We start from the raw sequence: 20,219 nt of genomic DNA, 5'->3' as shown, positions 1-20,219 counted from the left end.
ACCTCTCGGATCTGGACAGGGTGTGCAGAGTGGCTCAGGGTCTCTATAACTCAGTTCCGCAGCATCGCGGCGGTCCATTCTAGCTCTTGTTGTTCCCAAAGGGAGGAGAATTTGGTTTCAATGATTTTCAATAAATGTTTCCACCATTTACATTTTTGCAGCAAATGTGTCCCTCGCTGTGTGAACTCTTCATGTTAAACCAACTTAATGTGGGCAACTTGCACTCAGTGAATCATAAACGTCACTTATCAAAATCCACCCAGAAGGGGAGCAGCTATTGGCTCATTGTCGCTGCTTCCTCTTTAACTTCGTTACCTCCTGTGAAAAAGGAGATTAAAGCAGCTTCTGTCGGCTGGGACACTTTGTGTTTCAATGTATTTACTGGACCTGCAATAAACGGTGTGGATAAAGAGGATTGTTATTCTGTTGAGATGATCAGTAAAACTCTTTTTGTTGTGACTCTGTCACTCTGTGTTTCTGGGGGTAAGTACAAGTTTTAGTTTGGTTTGGAGAAGTTTAACTTGTTCTAAAAGAACTCTCCCTGGTTTGTGCTGCGGTGTCTCTGCACCTGTAACTTGTGTGAATTCTAGAGTTAGAACATTCAAACTGGACATGAGAGTTTCAGCAGAATTTATCACCACATTGAGAATGTTCAGTGCACCTGACACAGAGTTACACAGACTGGGAACACGGGTCAGAAAACTCGGTTTTCCCATTCCTCTCTGTTACTCATTTAATGTGACAATGGGTTTGAGTGACAGTCTGGACATTAAGTGGGTGTGTTTGGGGTGGATTGAATTAATCTGTACATTGAGTGGATGTATTTGGGGTGGTTGAATTAACCTTCACATTAAGTGGGTGTATTTAGGAAGGATTGAATTAATCTGCACATTAAGTGGGTGTATTTAGGAAGGATTGAATTAATCTGCACATTAAGTGGGTGTATTTAGGAAGGATTGAATTAATCTGCACATTAAGTGGGTGTATTTAGGAAGGATTGAATTAACCTTCACATTAAGTGGGTGTATTTGGGGTGGTTGAATTAACCTTCACATTAAGTGGGTGTATTTGGGGTGGTTGAATTAACTTTCACATTAAGTGGATGTATTTGGGGTGGTTGAATTAACCTTCACATTAAGTGGATGACACAAAGATTGGTCGGGTGTTTAACAGTGAGTTTGAGCTACTTGGGTTACAGGAAGATATATCCGGGATGGTCAAATGGGCAAAAAAGCAGCAGATGGAATTCACCCTGAAAAGTGTGAGGTGATCCACTTTGGAAGGAGTAATGTGACAAAGAAGTATTAAATGAATGGCCTGACACTGGGACGTTCCGAGGAACAAAGGGACCTGGCCGTGTTTGTCCATAGATCTCTGAAGGCAGACGCGCAGGCTAATCGGGTGGTAAAAAATGCATATGGGACACTTGCCTTTATCAATCGAGGCATAGATACAAAGGCAGGGAGGTCGTGTTGGAGTTGTATCGAACTTTGGTGAGGCCACAGCTGGAGTACTGTGTGTAATTCTGATCGCCACATTGCAGGAATGATGATTGAACTGGAGGAGCTGCAGAGGAGATTCAACAGGCTCTCGCCTGGGGTGGAACGTTTAAGTTATGGAGAGAGGTTGGATAGGATTGGGTTGTTTTCGCTAAAGCAGCTAAGACTGAGGGTGACCTGATCGAGGTGCACAGGACTATGAGGGGCATGGACAGTGTGGACAGGGAGCAGCTGTTCCCCTTTGTTGAAGGGTCAGTTATGAGGAGAGATAAGTTCAAGGTGAGGGGCAGGAGGTTTAGGGGGGGTTTGAGGAAAAACCTGTTTACCCAGAGGGTGGTGAGGGTCTGGAACGCACTGCCTGGGAGGGTGGTAGAGGGTCTGGAACGCACTGCCTGGGAGGGTGGTGAGGGTCTGGAACGCACTGCCTGGGAGGGTGGTGAGGGTCTGGAACGCACTGCCTGGGAGGGTGGTGAGGGTCTGGAACGCACTGCCTGGGAGGGTGGTGAGGGTCTGGAACTCAACGCCTGGGAGGGTGGTGAGGGTCTGGAACGCACTGCCTGGGAGGGTGGTGATGGTCTGGAACGCGCTGCCTGGGAGGGTGGTGAGGGTCTGGAACGCACTGCCTGGGAGGGTGGTGAGGGTCTGGAACGCGCTGCCTGGGAGGGTGGTGAGGTTCTGGAACGCACTGCTTGGGAGGGTTGTGAGCGTCTGGAACGCACTGCCTGGGAGGGTGGTGAGGGTCTGGAACGCACTGCCTGGGAGGGTGGTGAGGGTCTGGAACGCACTGCCTGGAGGGTGGTGAGGGTCTGGAACGCACTGCTTGGGAGGGTTGTGAGGGTCTGGAACGCACTGTCTGGGAGGGTGGTGAGGGTCTGGAACGCACTGCCTGGGAGGGTGGTGAGGGTCTGGAACGCGCTGCCTGGGAGGGTGGTGAGGGTCTGGAACGCACTGCCTGGGAGGGTGGTGAGGGTCTGGAACGCACTGCTTGGGAGGGTTGTGAGGGTCTGGAACGCACTGTCTGGGAGGGTGGTGAGGGTCTGGAACGCACTGCCTGGGAGGGTGGTGAGGGTCTGGAACGCGCTGCCTGGGAGGGTGGTGAGGGTCTGGAACGCACTGCCTGGGAGGGTGGTGAGGGTCTGGAACGCACTGCCTGGGAGGGTGGTGAGGGTCTGGAACGCACTGCCTGGGAGGGTTGTGAGGGTCTGGAACGCGCTGCCTGGGAGGGTGGAGAGGGTCTGGAACGCACTGCCTGGGAGGGTGGGAGAGGCGGGTTGCCTCACATCCTTTAAAAAGTACCTGGATGGGGACTTAGCCGTCATAACATTCAAGGTAATGGGCCAAGTGCTGGCCAATGGGATTAGGTCGGCAGGTCAGGTGTTTTCCATGTGTGGGTGCAGACTCGATGGGCCGAAGGGCCTCTTCTGCACTGTGTGAATCTGTGATTCTGGGCTTAGCTCCACTGCTGCTGTAGAATGTCAGCCTGTGCTCTCACCAGATCTGTTTCACAGACAGAATACAGTCAGGAACATCCTCATCATCTCCCAACCTGCCGATCAAAGGGACAGGCTCTCTGCCGGGAATGGGATTGGTTAATCTTCCAGAGTTCAGTCCTGCCTTCTCAGAACAAGAAGTGCAAACCGGGCCAGAAAGGGGAAGCACCATTTTCTGCATCAAAGTGGAGCCTCACTGTCCTTGTGATATTGTGATGATCCAAGGGTGATTGCAGAGTGTGGACCCTCCACAGTGTCCTGTAGAGATGGGGGTGGGGAAAATATATCTTCATCTTATTGGGAGTTCTTTTCTGCCTGATTTAACAAGGTCAGTTTTGTGTGAGAAAAGCACACGAGGGATTTAGTACAAATATTTTGCATATTCTCAGGAGTTTGAAACAATCAGACAGGGAGATCAGGGATACCGAAGGTTAGATTAGTTTCAGTGAAGAAAATATGGAAACCAGTTGAACTTTTGTCTGTTGTATTTCTCCCTGAAATACAGTCTCAGTAATGAGTAGTGTGTTCAGCAGTAACATCAGTCTGTCCTGTTGTATTTCCCCCTGAAATACAGTCTCAGTAATGAGCAGTGTGTTCAGCAGTAACATCAGTCTGTCCTGTTGTATTTCCCCCTGAAATACAGTCTCAGTAATGAGCAGTGTGTTCTGCAGTAACATCAGTCTGTCCTGTTGTATTTCCCCCTGATATACAGTCTCAGTAATGAGCAGTGTGTTCTGCAGTAACATCAGTCTGTCCTGTTGGCTCCGCTCTAAGTTCCAACAGCTCTTTAAATCCATTCATAAAAAACACTCCAATTCCAAAAGCAATATTGCAGCTTTCTCCTTTCCCCAGTACTTGTTGTGGAATTGTGGAGTATCTCGGTGTGTGATATTCTGCCTCGAATATACATTATCCAAATTCACAGAGTCCCAGAGTTTTTCCAGCACGGAAAGAGGCTCTTCAGCCCATCATCCCCGTGCTGACCATCCAGCACCGATCTATTCTAACCCCATTCTCCAGCACTTGGTCCGTAGCCTTGTACATTGTGGTGTTCCAAGTGTTTATCTAAATGGTTGCTCTTTCCCACATTAAAACAGTGACTACACTTCAAAAGAACATCATTGGCTGGAAAGCACGTTGAGATGTCGAGTAGATGTGTAAAGTGCTGCATAAATACAAATTGTTCTTTCTTTTACACCCAGATTATTGATGAATTCTGGCTCATTGCTCATTACTAATTCAAATGTGTCCCTAATGCGTCTGAAACATATTCTGAACACTGTTCAACCCACAGGAACCCCTGGCCACGAGCTCACACATCTACACAGAACGTTGTTACTGATGCTGATAAGAAGCTGTCATCAGCCTCAGTAGAGGCCACACACAGAGGCCTCAGGTCAGACAGGAAACAAGGGTGTAAAGAAAAGGCAGCAGCAAACCACATCCTAGAAACCACAAAGTCACCATTTACACCAGAACCTCCTCACAACAGCAAGTGAATTCCAGGTTGTAATGTCCAAGACGTTTTACTTCATTTTTCCCACTCTGTGGAGCGCACGGGAGCACAGTGGTTAGCACTGTTGCTTCACAGCTCCAGGGTCCCAGGTTCGATTCCAGGCTTGGGTCACTGTCTGTGCGGAGTCTGCAAATTAGACCATAAGACCATAAGGCAGAGGAGTGGAAGTAAGGCCATTCGGCCCATCGAGTCCACTCCACCATTCAATCATGGCTGATTTAAACTCCATTTACCCGCTCTCTCTCCATAGCCCTTAATTCCTCGAGAAATCAAGAATTTATCAACTTCTGTCTTAAAGACACTCAACGTCCCGGCCTCCACCGCCCTCTGTGGCAATGAATTCCACAGACCACCACTCTCTGGCTGAAGTTCTCCCCGTTTCTGCGTAGGTTTCCTCCGGGTGCTCCAGTTTCCTCCTGGGGCCTAACCAGCGTTTTATACAGCTCCAGCATAACCTCCCTGCTCTTCTATTCAATGCCTCGGTTAATAAAGACAAGAATCCCATTGGCCTTCTTAACCACCTTATCAACCGTTCCTGCTGTCTTCTGAGATCTGTGAACCTGCATACCAAGGTCCCTTTGATCCTCTCTACTTCCCAGGATCCCACCATTCATTGGATATTCCTGGGCCTTGTTAGTCCTCCCAAAATGCATCACCTCACACTTTTCATGGTTCAATTCCATTTGTCACTCTTCTGCCCATCTAACCAGCCTGTCCCGCTCATGATACTAAGCTTGGCCAAAACCATCAGCATTTCCTCGTGCCGTATTCCTCTATACCCATCCTATTCATGTGTTTGTCAAGATGCCTTTTGAACGCCATTAATGTATCTGCTTCCACAACCTCCTCTGGCAACGCGTTCCAGGCACTCACCACCCTCTGCGTACAAAACCCTGCCTCTCACATCTCCTCTAACCTTTGCACACGGACCTGAAACCTATGCCTCCTGGCGACTGAACCCTCCACCCTGGGAAAGAGTGTCTGCCCATCCACTCTATCCATGCCTCTCATGATCTTGTCGATCTCTATCAGGCCACCCCTCAACCTCATGCTTCTCATGAAAACAGTCCGAGTCAATTCAGCCTCTCCGAATAGCTAACACCCTCCAGATCAGGCAACATCCTGGTAAACCTCCATTGCACCCTCTCCAAATCCTCCACATCCTTCTGGTAGTGAGGCGACCAGAATTGTGCACAATATTCCAAGCGTAGCCTTGCCAAAGTTCTATACAAATGGAGCATGACTTGCCAGTTTTTATACTCTGTGCCCCATCCAATGAAGGCAAGAATTCCATATGCTTTCTTGACTACCTTGTCCACTTGTGTTGCCACTTTTAAAGATCTGTGGACCAGCACACCCAGATCTCTTTAACTTTCTATATCCATTTACGGTATATTTCCGCTCTATGTTAGATCTACCAAAATGCATTACCTCACATTTGTCTGGATTAAACTCCATTTGCCATTTCTCTGCACAAGTCTCCAACCTATCTATGTCCTCCTGTATCTTCTGACAATCCTCAACACTATCTGCCACTCCTTGGTGTCATCCGCAAACTTACGAATCAGACCAGCGACATTTTCCTCCAAATCGTTTACGTGTACTACAAACAACAGAGGTCCCAGCACAGATCCCTGTGGAACACCACTAGTCCCAACCTTCCATTCAGAAAAGCACCCTTCTACTGCTACCTTTGCCTTCTATGACCGAGCCTGTTCTGTATCCATCTTACCACCTCATCTCTGATCCCATGTGACTTCACCTTTTGTACCAGTCTGCCATGAAGCACCTTGTCAAAGGCCATCCACCCCCATCCCCTCATCAATCATCTTTGTCACCTCCTCAAAAAACTCAATCAAGTTAGTGAGGCACGACTTCCCCTTCACAAAACCATGCTGTCTATCGCTAATGAGTCATTTGTTTACAAATGGGTATAAATCTATCCCTGCTAATCCCCTCCAACGTTAGCTACTACTGACGTGAGGCTCACCGGCCGATAGTTTCCAGGATTATCCCTGCTACCTTTCTTAAAAAGCGCTACCACATTAGCTATTCGCCAGTCCTCTGGGATCTCACCTGTAGCCAATGAGGATACAAAGATGTGAGTCAAGGCCCCAGCAATTTTCACCCTTGCTCCCCTCAGTATTCTGGGGTAAATCCCATCTGACCCAGGAGACATAGCGACCTTAATATCTTTTGAAAGACTCAATATCTCCTCCTTTTCGACGTCACATGACCCAGACTGTCCACACACCCTACCCAAGAATCATCTTCCACAAACTCCTATTTTTTGGTGAACACTGATGCAAAATATTCATTTAGTACTTGCCCATTTCCTCTGGCTCAACACATAGATTCCCCCCACTGTCCTTAAGTGGTCCAATCCTTTTCCTGGCCACCCCCTTGCTTTTTTACTTGTGAATAAAAAGCTTTGGGATTCACCTTAATCCTACCTGCCAAGGAGGTTTCATGACCCCCTCCTCGCCCTCCTAATTTCCCGCTTAAGTATCTTCCTACTTTCTTTATACTCCTCAATGGTTTCGACTGTTCCCACCATTCTAGACCGTACAAAAGCCTCCTTTTTCTTTTTGACGAGGTTCACAATATCCCTCGTTATCATCTGTGAATTTACTTTCATACCTCCCACATTCTGGGTCAAAGTTAATTGGATTAGGCCAGTTTTCAGAGGCTAGATTCACAGTATAAAAGTGATCCCCTACAGTGCAGACTTTGTTTGCACTGAGTGCTGAATTTGGTGCATTTTGAGTGCTATAGTAAGAGTTTGGTGACCGAGGGAGTTAGGTGAGGAGGGAGTAAGGTGCTCCTTTCATTTTGTTTCCGACATTTCCGCAAAGAGTGAGAAGAGAGGCAGGAGTTTACAGACAGTGTAGCTGACTGGAAGCAGAATCGGAGGGCGGAGATCTAGTTAGTCCACAGGGCAGCTATATTCTGTCAGGTAAGAGGGGATGGTGGCTAGGCCAGTTGCATGCTCCTCCTGTAGGATGTGGGTGGTGAGGGACACCACCGGTGTCCCCGCTGACTATACCTGCGGGAAGTGCACCCAACTTCAGCTCCTCAAAGACCGTGTGAGGGAACTGGAGCTGAAGATGGATGAACTTCGGATCATCCGGGAGGCAGAGGGGGTGATTGAGAAGAGTTACAGGGAGGTAACCACACCCAAGGTACAGGACAAGAATAGCTGGGTTACAGTCAGGGGGAAAGGAACAAACAGGCAGTCAGTGCAGGGATCCCTCGTGGCCGTTCCCCTTCAAAACAAGTATACCGTTTTGGATGCTGTTGGGGGGGATGACCTCCCGGGGGAAGGCCCGAGCAGCCAGGTCTCTGGCACTGAGTCTGGCTCTGGGGCTCAGAAGGGAAGGGGGGAGAATAGAAAAGCAATAGTTGTAGGAGATTCAATGGTTAGGGGAATAGATAGGAGATTCTGTGGTCGCGAGCGAGACTCCCGGAAGGTATGTTGCCTCCCGGGTGCCAGGGTCAGGGATGTCTCGGATCGTGTCTTCAGGATCCTTAAGGGGGAGGGGGAGCAGCCAGAAGTCGTGGTGCACATTGGTACCAACGACGTAGGTAGGAAAAGGGGTGTGGAGGTAATAAACAAGTTTAGGGAGTTAGGCTGGAAGTTAAAAGCCAGGACAGACAGAGTTGTCATCTCTGGTTTGTTGCCGGTGCCACGTGATAGCGAGGCTAGGAATAGGGAGAGAGTGCAGTTGAACACGTGGCTGCAGGAATGGTGTAGGAGGGAGGGCTTCAGGTATTTGGATAACTGGAGTGCATTCTGGGGAAGGTGGGACCTGTACAAGCAGGACGGGTTGTATCTGAACCAGAGGGGCACCAATATCCTGGGAGGGAGGTTTTCTGGTACTCTTCGGGAGGGTTTAAACTAATTTGGCAGGGGAATGGGAACCGGATTTGTTGTCCAGCAACTAAGGTAGCCGATATTCAGGACGCCAAAGCGTGTAATGAGGCAGTGGGGAAGGGAACACTGACAAAGGAGAGTACTTGCAGGCACGGAGATGGGTTGAAGTGTATAGACTTCAACGCAAGAAGCACCAGGAATAAGGTGGGTGAACTTAAGGCATGGATCTGTACTTGGGACTACGATGTGGTGGCCATCACGGAAACTTGGATAGAAGAGGGGCAGAAATGGTTGTTGGAGGTCCCTGGTTATAGATGTTTCAATAAGATTAGGGAGGGTGGTAAAAGAGGTGGGGGGGTGGCATTGTTAATTAGAGATAGTATAACAGCTGCAGACAGGCAGTTCGAGGAGTATCACCCGACTGAGGTGGTATGGGTTGAAGTCAGAAATAGGAAAGGAGCAGTCACCTTGTTAGGAGTTTTCCATAGGCCCCCCAATAGTAGCAGAGATGTGGAGGAACAGATTGGGAAACAGATTTTGGAAAGGTGCAAAAGTCACAGGGTAGTAGTCATGGGTGACTTTAACTTCCCAAATATTGAGTGGAAACTCATTAGATCAAATAGTTTGGATGGGGTGGTGTTTGTGCAGTGTGTCCAGGAAGCTTTTCTAACACAGTATGTAGATTGTCCGACCAGAGGAGGGGCAATATTGGATTTAGTTGGTAATGAAACCAATTTACTTGGTAATGAAACAGGGCAAGTGATAGATTTGTTAGTGGGGGAGCATTTTGGAGATAGTGACCACAATTCTGTGACTTTCACTTTAGTAATGGAGAGGGATAGGTGCGTGCAACAGGGCAAGGTTTACAATTGGGGGAAGGGTAAATACGATGTTGTCAGACAAGAATTGAAGTGCATAAGTTGGGAACATAGGCTGTCAGGGAAGGACACAAGTGAAATGTGGAACTTGTTCAAGGAACAGGTACTACGTGTCCTTGATATGTATGTCCCTGTCAGGCAGGGAAGAGATGGTCGAGTGAGGGAACCATGGTTGACAAGAGAGGTTGAATGTCTTGTTAAGAGGAAAAAGGAGACTTATGTAAGGCTGAGGAAACAAGGTTCAGACAGGGCATTGGAGGGATACAAGATGGCCAGGAGGGAACTGAAGAAAGGGATTAGGAGAGCTAAGAGAGGGCATGAACAATCTTTGGCGGGTAGGATCAAGAAAAACGGCAAGGCCTTTTACACATATGTGAGAAATATGAGAATGTGAGAATGACTAGAGCGAGGGTAGGTCCGATCAAGGACAGTAGCGGGAGATTGTGTATTGAGTCTGAAGAGATAGGAGAGGTCTTGAACGAGTACTTTTCTTCTGTATTTACAAATGAGAGGGGCGATATTGTTGGAGAGGACAGTGTGAAACAGACTGGTAAGCTCAAGGAAATACTTGTTAGGAAGGAAGATGTGTTGGGCATTTTGAAAAACTTGAGGATAGACAAGTCCCCCGGGCCTGACGGGATATATCCAAGGATTCTATGGGAAGCAAGAGATGAAATTGCAGAGCCGTTGGCAATGATCATTTTGTCCTCACTGTCAACGGGGGTGGTACCAGGGGATTGGAGAGTGGCGAATGTCGTGCCCCTGTTCAAAAAAGGGACTAGGGATAACCCAGGGAATTACAGGCCAGTTAGTCTTACGTCGGTGGTAGGCAAAGTAATGGAAAGGGTACTGAAGGATAGGATTTCTGAGCATCTGGAAAGACACTGCTTGATTCGGGATAGTCAGCACGGATTTGTGAGGGGTAGGTCTTGCCTTACAAATCTTATTGAATTCTTTGAGGAGGTGACCAAGCATGTGGATGAAGGTAAAGCAGTGGATGTAGTGTACATGGATTTTAGGAAGGCATTTGATAAGGTTCCCCATGGTAGGCTTCTGCAGAAGGTAAGGAGGCATGGGATAGTGGGAAATTTGGCCAGTTGGATAACAAACTGGCTAACCGATAGAAGTCAGAGAGTGGTGGTGGATGGCAAATATACAGCCTTGATCCCAGTTAACAGTGGCGTACCGCAGGGATCAGTTCTGGGTCCTCTGCTGTTTGCGATTTTCATTAATGACTTGGATGAGGGAGTTGAAGGGTGGGTCAGTAAATTTGCAGATGATACGAAGATTGGTGGAGTTGTGGATAGTGAGGAGGGCTGTTGTCGGCTGCAAAGAGACATAGATAGGATGCAGAGCAGGGCTGCGAATTTGCAGATGGAGTTTCACCCTGAAAAGTGTGAGGTTGTCCATTTTGGAAGGACAAATATGAATGTGGAATACAGGGTTAACGGTAGAGTTCTTGGCAATGTGGAGGAGCAGAGAGATCTTGGGGTCTATGTTCATTCATCTTTGAAAGTTGCCACTCAAGTGGATAGAGCTGTGAAGAAGGCCTATGGTGTGCTCGCGTTCATTAACAGAGGGATTGAATTTAAGAGCCGTGAGGTGATGATGCAGCTGTACAAAACTTTGGTAAGGCCACATTTGAAGTACTGTGTACAGTTCTGGTCACCTCATTTTAGGAAGGATGTGGAAGCTTTGGAAAAGGTGCAAAGAAGATTTACCAGGATGTTGCCTGGAATGGAGAGTAGGTCTTATGAGGAAAGGTTGAGGGTGCTAGGCCTTTTCTCATTAGAACGGAGAAGGATGAGGGGCGACTTGATAGAGGTTTATAAGATGATCAGGGGAATAGATAGAGTAGACAGTCAGAGACTTTTTCCCCGGGTGGAACAAACCATTACAAGGGGACATAAATTTAAGGTGAAATGTGGAAGATATAGGAGGGGTATCAGAGGTAGGTTCTTTACCCAGAGAGTAGTGGGGGCATGGAATGCACTGCCTGTGGAAGTAGTTGAGTCGGAAACATTAGGGACCTTCAAGCAGCTATTGGATAGGTACATGGATTACGGGAAATGATATAGTGTAGATTTATTTGTTCTTAAGGGCAGCACGGTAGCATTGTGGATAGCACAATTGCTTCACAGCTCCAGGGTCCCATGTTCGATTCCGGCTTGTGTCACTGTCTGTGCGGAGTTTGCACGTCCTCCCCGTGTCTGCGTGGTTTTCCTCCGGGTGCTCCGGTTTCCTCCCACAGTCCAAAGATGTGCAGGGTAGGTGGATTGGCCATGATAAATTGCCCTTAGTGTCCAAAATTGCCATTGGTGTTGGGTGGAGGTGTTAAGTTTGGGTAGGGTGCTCTTTCCAAGAGTCGGCGCAGACTCAGGGGGCCGAATGGCCTCCTTCTGCACTGTAAATTCAATGATAATCTATGATTAATCTAGGTCAAAGGTTCGGCACAACATCGTGGGCCGAAGAGCCTGTTCTGTGCTGTATTTTCTATGTTCTATGTATTCACATCCAGATCATTGATGTACACGACAGACAACAAGGGACCCAGCACCGATCCCTGTGGAACATCACTGGACACAGATTTCCAGTCACAAAAACAACCTTCAATCATCACCCTCTGCCTCCTACCACTGAGCCAGGTTTGGATCCAGTTCGACAAATTGCCCTGGATCCCATGGGCTCTTACCTTCTTCATCAGCCTCCCGTGTGGCACTTTGTCAAAAGCCTTACTAAAGTCCATGTAGACTACATCAACTGCATCATCTACACACCTAGTCACTTCCTCAAATAATTCAATTACATTTGGGAGACCTGGGCTGGAGTCTCCGTTTCTGAGACTAAGTGTTGACGCCGACACAGAATTAGTGAAATTTCACGACAGCAAAACTGCCGCCGAACCCGGGTCGATTCAGTGACTGTGGAGGGGCAGCACCGACACCACGTGGAACACAATCAATTCCAATGGGAAATGGTGCGGGATTGGCCGGGTCCGTGATTGACACTCAGGAGGCTGACAAGCTGCAGCTGCACAGACACATTACACTCCCCACACACACTCATCCCAGCCGCACACACACATTACACTCCCAACACACACTCATCCCAGCCGCACACACACATTACACTCCCCACACACACTCATCCCAGCCACACACACACATTACACTCCCCACACACACTCATCCCAGCTGCACACACACATTACACTCCCCACACACACTCATCCCAGCCACACACACACATTACACTCCCAACACACACTCATCCCAGCCGCACACACACATTACACTCCCCACACACACTCATCCCAGCCGCACACACACATTACACTCCCCACACACACTCATCCCAGCCGCACACACACATTACACTCCCCACACACACTCATCCCAGCCGCACACACACATTACACTCCCCACACACACTCATCCCAGCCACACACACACATTACACTCCCCACACACACTCATCCCAGCCGCACACACACATTACACTCCCCCCACACACTCATCCCAGCCGCACACACACATTACACTCCCCACACACACTCATCCCTGCCGCACACACACATTACACTCCCCACACACACTCATCCCAGCCGCACACACACATTACACTCCCCACACACACTCATCCCAGCCGCACACACAGTACACTCCCCACACACACTCATCCCAGCTGCACACACACATTACACTCTCCACACACACTCATCCCAGCTGCACACACACATTAAACTCTCCACACACACTCATCCCAGCTGCACACACACATTACACTCCCCCCACACACTCATCCCAGCCGCACACACACATTACACTCCCCACACACACTCATCCCTGCCGCACACACACATTACACTCCCCACACACACTCATCCCAGCCGCACACACACATTACACTCCCCACACACACTCATCCCAGCCGCACACACAGTACACTCCCCACACACACTCATCCCAGCTGCACACACACATTACACTCTCCACACACACTCATCCCAGCCACACACACACATTACACTCCCAACACACACTCATCCCAGCCGCACACACACATTACACTCCCCACACACACTCATCCCAGCCGCACACACACATTACACTCCCCACACACACTCATCCCAGCCGCACACACACATTACACTCCCCACACACACTCATCCCAGCCGCACACACACATTACACTCCCCACACACACTCATCCCAGCCACACACACACATTACACTCCCCACACACACTCATCCCAGCCGCACACACACATTACACTCCCCCCACACACTCATCCCAGCCGCACACACACATTACACTCCCCACACACACTCATCCCTGCCGCACACACACATTACACTCCCCACACACACTCATCCCAGCCGCACACACACATTACACTCCCCACACACACTCATCCCAGCCGCACACACAGTACACTCCCCACACACACTCATCCCAGCTGCACACACTCATTACACTCTCCACACACACTCATCCCAGCTGCACACACACATTACACTCTCCACACACACTCATCCCAGCTGCACACACACATTAAACTCTCCACACACACTCATCCCAGCTGCACACACACATTACACTCTCCACACACACTCATCCCAGCCGCACACACACATTACACTCCCCACACACACTCATCCCAGCCACACACACACATTACACTCCTCACACACACTCATCCCAGCCGCACACACACATTACACTCCCCACATACACTCATCCCAGCTGCACAGACACATTACACTCCCCACACACACTCATCCCAGCCGCACACACACATTACACTCCCCACACACACTCACCCCAGCCGCACACACACATTACACTCCGCACACACACTCATCCCAGCCGCACACACACATTACACTCCCCACACACACACATCCCAGCCGCACACACACATTACACTCCCCACACACACTCACCCCAGCCGCACACACACATTACACTCCCGACACACACTCACCCCAGCCGCACACACACATTACACTCCCGACACACACTCATACCAGCCGCACACACACATTACACTCCCCACACACACTCACCCCAGCCGCACACACACATTACACTCCCCACACACACTCATCCCAGCCGCACACACACATTACACTCCCCACACACACTCATCCCAGCCGCACATACACATTACACTCCCCACACACACTCATCCCAGCCGCACACACACATTACACTCCCCACACACACTCATCCCAGCCGCACACACACATTACACTCCCCACACACACTCACCCCAGCCGCACACACACATTACACTCCCCACACACACTCATCCCAGCCGCACACACACATTACACTCCCCACACACACTCATCCCAGCTGCACAGACACATTACACTCCCCACACACACTCATCCCAGCCGCACACACACATTACACTCCCCACACACACTCACCCCAGCCGCACACACACATTACACTCCCCACACACACTCATCCCAGCCGCACACACACATTACACTCCCCACACACACTCATCCCAGCCGCACATACACATTACACTCCCCACACACACTCATCCCAGCCGCACACACACATTACACTCCCCACACACACTCACCCCAGCCGCACACACACATTACACTCCCCACATACACTCATCCCAGCCGCACACACACATTACACTCCCCACACACACTCATCCCAGCCGCACACACACATTGCACTCCCCACACACACTCATCCCAGACAACAAGATGGCACTGATTGTGCTGGAGTGCGCCCACACAGCTGATGGGTTGGCTGGGGCCAGAGGGCACCTAGGCAGTTCTCTGGGGGAGGGACCTCTACATCCCCTGGCCCTAAGTTCACAGTGGGCTGTTAGCTGCATGGCTGCCTTGCCACCTGCGGCAATGGTGTTCCGTGCCCGTCCACCCCACCCCACAGCCCACCTCCTGACCACCCCCCGCTCCTCCCCCCGGCCCTGGCAGAAGCTCCCAGTGTAGAAGTATAAAAAGATGGCCATGATAAACCGCGAGGCTTGCTGGGACATTATATTTGGTCAGTTTAGGATTCGAGCTTCCTTCAGCAGCTAACACTGATCAAGCTGTCAACCTTTCTAACCACATGTTGCAAACGTTTCTGTAGAAACGTAGACCACCCGTTTCCTTGTTGAAATATAAATACAACAAGGGTGAGATGTCCAACACCAGGCATGAAAATAGCAAAGGGGACAAGGGGAGGTCATTCCTTATAAGAGAATACGACCTGAAAGATGAATGCTGATTGGATGACACTGTTAAAGTGATTAATCAGATAAGAATAACAATGCTGAAAAAGGTGTCGACAAATCGAGAGATCCGTGTGACGACTCTTCACAGCTCTGTGTGAGAAAGGGACACGTTCAAGCGTACAGACTGAGTGAGGATATTTGGGCAGCACGGTAGCATAGTGGTTAGCATTATGGCTTCACAGCGCCAGGGTCCCAAGTTCGATTCCCGCTTGGGTCACTGTCTGTGTGGAGTCTGCACGTTCTCCCCGTGTCGGCGTGGGTTTCCTCCGGGTGCTCCGGTTTCCTCCCACAGTCCAAAGATGTGCAGGTTAGGTGGATTGGCCATGATAAATTGCCCTTAGGTTGGATGGGGTTGCTGGATTGCGGGGATGGGGTGGAGGTATGGCCTTGAGTGGGGTGCTCTTTCCAGGAGCTGGTGCGGACTCGATGGGCCGAGTGGCCTCTGCATTGTAAATTCTAGGAATCTGGATCAAAGCGGGAATTTGGTGCAGAGACAAATTTTTCACCCTTCAGAAAGTTGCCTTATTCTGCTACAGGAGAGCAGGCGAGTTATTTGATGAGTATTTCACCTTCTGTGAGGCAGCATTTGGGAAAAAAGACAAATTCAAGGACACAGGAAATTGATGAATTGATTGGTTGGTCAGAGATCAGTGTGAGGAGCAGTGTGTGAAATCCAGTGTCTGAAATAAGGGAAAGTTAGGATCTATATACTGAGGCAATACCAGTCCCAACGTAGAATAGAGTTAATGCTCCAGCAGTAAAGGTATGACATGGCAGGACAGCTCAGTGGAGTGGAATGTGTGTCCTGTAATGTGGACGCTACCAATTTCCTAAAGGAGCGTGTGTGCAGCAAGTGTTGCCAGCTGCAGAAACCTGAGCTGTGGATTTCAGAGCTGGAGCGCCGGCTGGAGTCACTGTGGCACATCGGCGAGGCTGAGAGCTACGTGGATCGCACGTTCAGAGAGGTGGTCACACCGCAGCTTCAGGGTTTGGAAACAGAGAGGGAATGGGTAACCACCAGGCAGTCCAGGAGCATGAAGCAGGTTGTGCGGGACTCCCCTGGGGTCCCATTCACCAATGGGTTTCTGTTTCAGACACTGGTGAGGGTGTTGATACCTCAGAGGATTACAGTCAGAGTCAGGTTTGTGGCACCGTGAGGGTCTCGGCTGGACAGCAGGAGAGGAAGAAGAAAGGAAAAGCAATAGTGATAGGGACTCGATAGTGAGGGGAATGGACGGCCGTTTCTGTCGCCGTAGACGTGATTCCGGGGTGGTATGTTACCCCTCTGGTGCCAGGGTCAAGGGTGTGACAGAACGGCTGCAGGACATTCATCTGGGGATGGACAAGCAGCCAGAGGTTGTGGTCCACACTGGGACCAATGACTTTAAACAGGAAGGGGGATGGGGTCCTGCAGTCACAATTTAGGGAGCTCGTAGGAAATGATCAAGCAGGACCTTGTATGTCATAATCTCTGGATTACCCCCAGTGCCAGATGAAAGTGAGGACAGAAATAGGAGGATGACCGTAAGACATAGAAGTAGAATTAGGCCACTCGGCCCATCAAGATGGCTCCGCCATTCAATCATGACTGATATTTTTCTCATCCCCAGTCTCCTGCCTTCTCCCCATAACCCCTGATCCCGACATTGATCAAGAACCTATCTATCTCTGTGTTAAAGACACTCAGTGATTTGGCCTCCACAGCCTTCTGCAGCAAATAGTTCTGCAGATTCACTGCCCTCGGATGAAGAAATTCCTCCTCAACTCTGTTTTAAAGGATCGTCCCTTTAGTCTGAGATTGTGTCCTCTGGCTCTAGTTTTTCCCACAAGTGGAAACATCCTCTCCACGTCCACTCTATCCAGGCCTCGCAGTATCCTGTACGTTTCAATAGGATTCCCCCTCAGAAGTCCATCCCTGGTCCTGTATTCCCGCCCTCTTGACATGAATGCTAACATTGCATTTGGCGACTCCCGGTGGCGCGTGCGAGCGGAGCGGTCGTGCTGGAGAGGGTCTCCCGCTGGTCGGCGGCATTTCGGTGTTTTCCGGGGGTTTCGCCGGTCGGGATTTCTTCGGCCGTTGGGGCCTGAGGGACGGGTCCCGGGTCGGGCAGATTTGGAACCGGTGGGGACCCCCGTGACCGGCGGAGCAGGGGCATCGAGCCCGAAGCAAGCGGCGGGGGAGGAGCGTGGCCTGAGGCGAGGCCTGAATCCAGCCCGAATGTAGAGGGGGAGCAGCGCACACCGGGTGGCCTCCCGCTGAAAATGCATGTTTGGGAAGTTTGAAGTCCGGTCCCAGGGGAAGAGATGTTTTGAACTTTGATTTTTGGAATTTAAAATTTTTTTTATTAAAAAGTTTTTTCTTAATTTAAAAAAAAAATCTAAATGTAGTTTTTCAATTTTTAAAATTTATTTTATTATTTATCTCGAGATTGAAGAAAGAAGAATAAAAATATTAAGTGGTTAAGGGACGCCACAAACAGCTGTGAAGAAGGGAGGAAACGGGGGTTCACCGCCAAAGGAGAGGACCAGTAACAGCGCTGACAAGATGGCAGATGCCGGACCGCGTGGTGGGGCCGCACTGCTTACAGTGGAAAGGATGACCGAGGTGATGGCTGTGGAGCTGGAGAAGCAGTGTGCGAGGCACGTGGAGGCATTGAGGAAGGAGATGGCGGTCGCACTGAGATCATTGGTGGAGGAGGCAATCGCCCCGGTGAGGGTGGATGTGGCAAAGACATCGGCCGAGGTGAGAGAACAGGGCGAGAAGATGAAGGAAGTGGAGGAGGCCGTGTCGCAGCACAGCGACCAGCTCACCTCGATGGGACACAAACTACAGAGGGTGGTGGAGGCCAACAGAGGACTCCGAGCAAAACTCGAGGACTTGGAGAAACGCTCGAGGCGGCAAAATCTGAGAATTGTGGGCTTACCTGAAGGGGCAGAGGGCTCAAGGCCAACAGAGTACTTTGCTGAGAGGCTGGCGGAGTTGATGGGAGATGGTGAAGACCCCTCCCGGTATGAACTGGACCGAGCTCATCAATCGTTAAGGCCGAAACCCAAAGTAAACGAGCCGCCGAGAGCAGTAATTATCTGTTTCCATAAATACCACATGAAGGAGAAGGTGTTAAACTGGGCGAAGCAGAAGCGGGAGGTGCAGCGGGATGGTGCGAGAGTTCGGATTTACCAGGACTTGGCGGTGGAGTTAGTAAAGAGACGAGCGGCGTTCAGCCGAGTGAAAGCGGCACTGTACAACAAGGGACTGCGATTTGGTATGGTGTACCCGGCAAAGCTGAGGGTGACGGACAACGCCAAAGATCTTTAATTTGAAACGGTGGAGGCGGCTGAGGCGTTCATGAAGGCAGAAGGCTTGGGACAGAAGTGAGCAGTGGAGCTGGAAGAGAGATCGTCGACTGTGATTGGGGAGCTGGAAAATGTATAAATGTTATAACTTGCTTTTCACTGACATGTATTGTCACTGACTTGACTTCACATTGTTATAGAGTTTAAGTTTTTGTTTGGTTTGATTGGCATTTTTGCTCCTAGGAGCAGGAGTCGGCCATCTGGCCCCTTCGAGCCTACTCCGACATTCAATGAGATCATGGCTGATCTTTTGTGGACTCAGCTCCACTTTCCGGCCCGAACACCATAACCTTTAATCCCTTTATTCTTCAAAAAACGACCTATCTATCTTTATCTTAAAAACATTTCATGAAGGAGCCTCTACTGCTTCACTGGGCAAGGAATTCCATAGATTCACAATGCTTTCGGTGAAGAAGTTCCTCCTAAACTCAGTCCTTAATGTACTTTCCCTTATTTTGAGGCTATGCCCCCTCGTTCTGCTTTCACTCGCCAGTGGAAACAACCTGCCCGCATCTATCCTATCTATTCCCTTCATAATATTATATGTTTCTATAAGATTCCCCCTCATCCTTCTAAATTCCAACGAGTACAGTCCCAGTCTACTCAACCTCTCCTCGTAATCCAACCCCTTCAACTCTGGGATTAACCTAGTGAATCTCCTCTGCACACCCTCCAGCGCCAGTACGTCCTTTCTCAAGTAAGGAGACCAAAACTGAACACAATACTCCAGGTGTGGCCTCACTAACTGATGCACTAAGCGTAAAGAACCACAAAGACATGTGAGACTTTAACCAAGGCTTTAATACACTACAAAGGAAGCTTACCTGACACAGACGACCCCAGACAAAATGGGTCAGGTCTCAGAAGCGGGGTCTTATACCTAACTCCCGGGGGAGTGGCCAAGGTGGAGCTCTCCGTGGCCAGGTCAGGTTACATACAGGTGACCGAACCTCTACAGAGCTACAGTACAATACACAGGATTACAGGGCCACATTACACACAACTATTATATAACTATGTACAATGCTAGGGAAGTACAGTGGTGTATCACCACACTAACACCTGATACAATTGCAGCATAACCTCCCTAGTCTTAAACTCCATCCCTCTAGCAATGAAGGACAAAATTCCATTCGGATTGGATTGGCTTGGATTTGTTTATTGTCACGTGTACCGAGGTACAGTGAAAAGTATTTTTCTGCGAGCAGCTCAACAGATCATTAAGTACATGAGAAGAAAAGGGAATAAAAGAAAATACATAATAGGGCAACACAAGGTTTACAATGTAACTACAGAAGCACTGGCATCGGATGAAGCATACAGGGTGTAGTGTT

The 20,219-nt window shown here is 49.6% G+C and overlaps 1 protein-coding gene across 1 annotated transcript in view; it reads left to right on the top strand.

Annotated features, from left to right (window-relative positions):
* Positions 1 to 357: 357 nt before the first annotated feature.
* The window catches only part of LOC140428429 (uncharacterized), a 66,385-nt gene continuing 46,523 nt past the window's right edge, over positions 358 to 20,219 (top strand). The window contains exon 1 of the mRNA XM_072514870.1: positions 358 to 483. Coding sequence (XP_072370971.1) covers positions 432 to 483 — 52 coding nt within the window. The 5' untranslated portion in view covers positions 358 to 431. The remainder of the gene's footprint in view (positions 484 to 20,219) is intronic.

Source organism: Scyliorhinus torazame, chromosome 1 (genome assembly GCF_047496885.1).
Source record: "Scyliorhinus torazame isolate Kashiwa2021f chromosome 1, sScyTor2.1, whole genome shotgun sequence".
NCBI lineage: Eukaryota > Metazoa > Chordata > Chondrichthyes > Carcharhiniformes > Scyliorhinidae > Scyliorhinus > Scyliorhinus torazame.
The sequence above is the reverse complement of the archived record's forward strand: the minus strand, read 5'-3'. Positions and strand labels throughout refer to the sequence as shown.